The following is a 4,374-nucleotide window of genomic DNA, read 5'->3' as shown; positions in this document are numbered from 1 at the left end:
CCCCCTCCCTCCTTTCTTCCTTCCTTCCCTCCTTCCTTCCTTCCTTCCTTCCTTCCTTCCTTCCTTCCTTCCTTCCTTCCTTCCTTCCTTCTATATATCAGTCATCTGTTATCTATTTACCTTCCTTCCTCTCTCTCTCTCTCTTCTTTCTGTCTGTCTGTCTCGATCAATCGATCGAACTGAGAGTCCCAATGAATTTAGTGGAACATTTCTGAGTTTGCATCGCTCTGGATTTTCTGGATTTGCTGTATCTATGCAGGGCAGATGGTGCAGGAGGGCTAGTGTTTGTGGTTGCCAACTGGCCTGGGGGGGGAAATGTGTGGCAAAATTCTGAGGCTGTCCTTTCGTCTTCTCTTGGAGTGAAAGAAACATTTGGATGTACATTTTTTGGGGTCCAATTTGCATTGATTGGTTCTCTGCAAATGATGACCCCCCCCTTCTGACACTTAAAGACGTAAGGGAGTTGTGATCTAATAGAGCGAGTTTGGTGTCGTGGTTAAGAGTGGCGGACTCTAATCTGGAGAACTGGATTGGATTCCCCTCTTCTCCACATGAAGCCAGCTGGGGTGACCTTGGGTCAGTCACAGTTCTCTCAAAACTCTCTCAGCCCCACCTACCTCACAGGGTGTCTGTTGTGGGGAGAGGAAGGGAAGGTGATTGTAAGCCACTCTGAGACTCTGAGTGAAGAGTGGGGTATAAATCCTCCTCCTCCTCCTCCTCTTCTTCTTCTTCTTCTTCTTCTTCTTCTTCTTCTTCTTCTTCTTCTTCTTCTTCTTCTTCTTCTTCTTCTTCTTCTTCTTCTTCATCTGTCCTGACTTTTCACTGATGCGTCCTGTGAACTAATAGCCCCTTTCTCCTCATTTCTTCAACTCACAGACTTGATCTCACACCAGACAATACTCTGTGGGTCGGAGCGTGGTGGATCGGGTTTCTCGGTGCTGGCGCTGCTGCCCTTTTGACTGCCATCCCCATCTTGGGTTACCCTCAACGCCTGCCAGGTATGTCACAAGTCAAGAGTTCAGGTCATGTCCTTCCTGAGAAGCTGGAGGGCTGGGCAGAGGCTTGAAGGCAGCTGCCTGCTCTCACTTCCCCCTGCTTTCTGAATACAAACAGAAGTGTTTATTTATTTAAGTTACTGAAACCATTTTTATGCCGCATTTCCACCAAAGCAGGGTCTGCAAGATGGCAAGCATAAAAAGATTAAAATATTTAAACAATTAAAATACAGTTAAAATTTCAAAGGGAGATAGAGAGACTGCTGAATTGCAACTGATAGTAAAGCTCAAGGCAGTGCATCCTCCTGGACTGAATCGAGATCTAGGTTTACTGTCTCATTACCAATGCTGATTTCTCCACGCCTAGTACCTCTCTGCATATCACATGTAATCCAATCATGCCTGCTATTCTCATTCATATGCTATTGTCATTCGGCATCTGCAGTCACTCCATTCTCCAAGATATAAGGAGAGACGGACTCACATTCTAGCCGTATCTGAAGAAGTGAGCAGTGACTCATGAAAGCTTTCACATATTTTGTTAAGATGCTACTAGACTCTTGCTCTTTTCTGCAGTTAAAATTATAAAAAATCACCTAAAGCCACATAAACAAACAACACTAAAAGGAGGACCAATAACTGTCACTGGGGGCACGCTAGATGAAACAAGAAACTCTGGAGAGCTGTAAAGAGGGGCTGTGGCTCAGTGGAAGAGCCATCTCCCTGGGAAGAAAGTTCCAAAGTTTTGGTGCCATGATGGACTACATGATGAAAACAGTCCAAAGTAACCCAAAACAAATAGAAGTGCTTCAGATAAAGACCATTAGAACGTAGACACTTTTTCAACCCAATGTCTTCAGGGATCAGTTCACATCACACTTGTGTCATAAGGTGTCGGTTCAAGGCTTGCTTCACGCGTTTGCCGGCTTCCTAATCGCGTATCACTCAAGGCTTTTTCAAAAGCCAAGCATCTCCCAATTTCCTTTAGAATAACGCTTTCAATGGGGACCTCCATCTCCCATGTCAACAGTGGTCTTTATCTGAAGCACTTCTATTTGTTTTGGATTACTTTGGACTGTTTTCATGAACTGAGTGGTTTACATTATTTGAAGAAAGTAATTGTCATAATATTGTGGTAATCATGTTCTTTGTGACACTATATAAAAAGTATTCTACAAATATTTTTTGAGAATTCTGTACACAGTTATTTTTTGGTTTTTGGCAATTTTCCCTGTTTGGTTTCCGCCCCCCCATCTCTGGGGAGGGGCGTGGCTCAGTGGAAGAGCATCTGCTTGACATGGAGGAGGTCCCAGGTTCAATCTCCAGCATCTCCAGTTAAAGGATTTGGCAGTAGGAGATGTGAAAGATCCTCAGCCTGAGGCCCCGGAAAGCAGCTGCCAACCTGAGTCGTCAGTCCTGATCTCGATGGACCAAGGATATGATTCAGTACAAGGCAGCTTCATGTGTTTTCAAGGACAGAGATGGACAGAAGTAGGGGAGGAGCTGTGGCTCAGTGGAAGAGCCTCTGCTTAGCATGCAGAAGGTCCCAGGTTCAATCCCTGGCATCTCCAGTTTAAAAGACCCAACAGTACATGATGGGAAAGACCTCTCCCTGAGACCCTGGAGAGCTGTAACGAGGGGCTGTGGCTCAGTGGAAGAGCCTCTGCTTAGCATGCAGAAGGTCCCAGGTTCAATCCCTGGCATCTCCAGTTTAAAAGACCCAACAGTACATGATGGGAAAGACCTCTCCCTGAGACCCTGGAGAGCTGTAAAGAGGGGCTGTGGCTCAGTGGAAGAGCCTCTGCTTAGCATGCAGAAGGTCCCAGGTTCAATCCCTGGCATCTCCAGTTTAAAAGACCCAACAGTACATGATGGGAAAGACCTCTCCCTGAGACCCTGGAGAGCTGTAAAGAGGGGCTGTGGCTCAGTGGAAGAGCCTCTGCTTAGCATGCAGAAGGTCCCAGGTTCAATCCCTGGCATCTCCAGTTTAAAAGACCCAACAAGACCCAACAGTAGGTGATGGGAAAGACCTCTGCCTGAGACCCTGGAGAGCTGCCACCAGTCTGAGTAGACAATACTGACCTTGATGGACCGATGGCCCAGTTCAGTATAAGGGAGCTTCATATGTGTACATTGCCTGCCTCTTGATCATGGGATCTATGTAAATTTATACACATGAATACACATTCTCATCTAAGGGGATCCATAGATAATCTATCTTTTAAGCAGAAAATTAGAATGGAAAGGTGAGGGGTATGAAACCCTGCCCCCTCCACCTCTGTGCTCTGTTGCTTTCATCGTTCCTCCTCCAGCCCAGCTTGGAGCCAAGTGGAAGAGAAGCCATAAGAGCAGGGCTATTTTTGGGCAGGAACGCACAGGAACGGAGTTCCGGCTGGCTCCTGAGCTGGCCACTTGGCCACACCCAGCAGGAACTCATTAGCATAATAGGCCACACCCAACAGCAGAAACTCATTAGGATTGGCTACATTAGGGGTGTGTGGCCTAACATGCAAAGAAGTTCCTGCTACAAAAAAAGCCCTGGGTTTTGAGAATAAACAAAGTAAACAGAATAAGAAGCAAAAAGTGGGTGTGGCTGGATGACCACACTTCTGGTAACATGGGGTGTGGCCTAATATGCTAATGAGCTGTGCTGTCAAGGTGTGGCCTAATACGCTAATGAGTTTCTTGTGTTGGGTGTGGCCTATTATGCTAATGAGTTCCTGCTGGGCTTTTTCTAAAAAAAAAAAGCCCTGCATAAGAGCAATGGAACATGAGCCGGTAAGGCCAGTGAGGGGGCAAGGTTTAATTCCCTTCACTATGGGCTCTATTTTTTGTAAAAAATACCCAACACCCTCTGTACCCAGCTTTAGGCACGAACAGATGGACAGTTTTCTCTGTAGCTGTGGATCGGTGGCAGCTAGCTTGACCCTCAGTTCACCATCGCGTGGCCCATGGACACAAGAGAGAAACTGCTATAAGTCGAAATGGGGGAGAAGCAATATATTAAAGAAGAGAACAGTGTGCTCTTGTTCACCTGGCATTCATGCACCCCCTTGTCATTCAAGCCTCTGCCCAGGTTCAGGGAATTGTCCTCCTACAGTGCCAGTATGCCTATGCGGGGGGACAAGAAATTCAATGCAAATTCACTCACGCGCCTCTGTGTTTCTCTCTGTGGGATTCTTTGTGTATGTATGCATGTGTTTGCATAGGTTTCCTACCTTCCCACATGTATATGTCTGTTTTTTAAATCCTGGCTTCTGCATTGTTAGAAACAATCTTGTGTACTTTCCCACCCAGATTAATGTAGCCTGCAGGTCTAAGAATGCCTTCTCAGCCTTCCGAAACCTTATTCCCTTAGCTTTTTTTTTTTTTTTTAAAG

At 46.1% G+C, this 4,374-nt stretch overlaps 1 protein-coding gene and 4 non-coding genes across 5 annotated transcripts in view; all 5 read left to right on the top strand.

The window, feature by feature from the left end:
* The window catches only part of SLCO4A1 (solute carrier organic anion transporter family member 4A1), a 43,071-nt gene that overhangs the window by 5,596 nt on the left and 33,101 nt on the right, over positions 1-4,374 (top strand). The window contains exon 3 of the mRNA XM_015411396.1: positions 877-998. Coding sequence (XP_015266882.1) covers positions 877-998 — 122 coding nt within the window. The remainder of the gene's footprint in view (positions 1-876; positions 999-4,374) is intronic.
* On the top strand, positions 2,495-2,566 carry TRNAA-AGC. The gene has a single exon. It is a non-coding gene; the product is annotated as a tRNA-Ala (tRNA).
* On the top strand, positions 2,633-2,704 carry TRNAA-AGC. The gene has a single exon. It is a non-coding gene; the product is annotated as a tRNA-Ala (tRNA).
* On the top strand, positions 2,771-2,842 carry TRNAA-AGC. Its single transcript has one exon. It is a non-coding gene; the product is annotated as a tRNA-Ala (tRNA).
* Positions 2,909-2,980, top strand: TRNAA-AGC. Its single transcript has one exon. It is a non-coding gene; the product is annotated as a tRNA-Ala (tRNA).

Source organism: Gekko japonicus, unplaced genomic scaffold (genome assembly GCF_001447785.1).
Source record: "Gekko japonicus isolate JY-2015 unplaced genomic scaffold, Gekko_japonicus_V1.1 scaffold2914, whole genome shotgun sequence".
Classification (NCBI taxonomy): domain Eukaryota; kingdom Metazoa; phylum Chordata; class Lepidosauria; order Squamata; family Gekkonidae; genus Gekko; species Gekko japonicus.
This window is presented reverse-complemented; position numbering and strand designations above follow the sequence as displayed.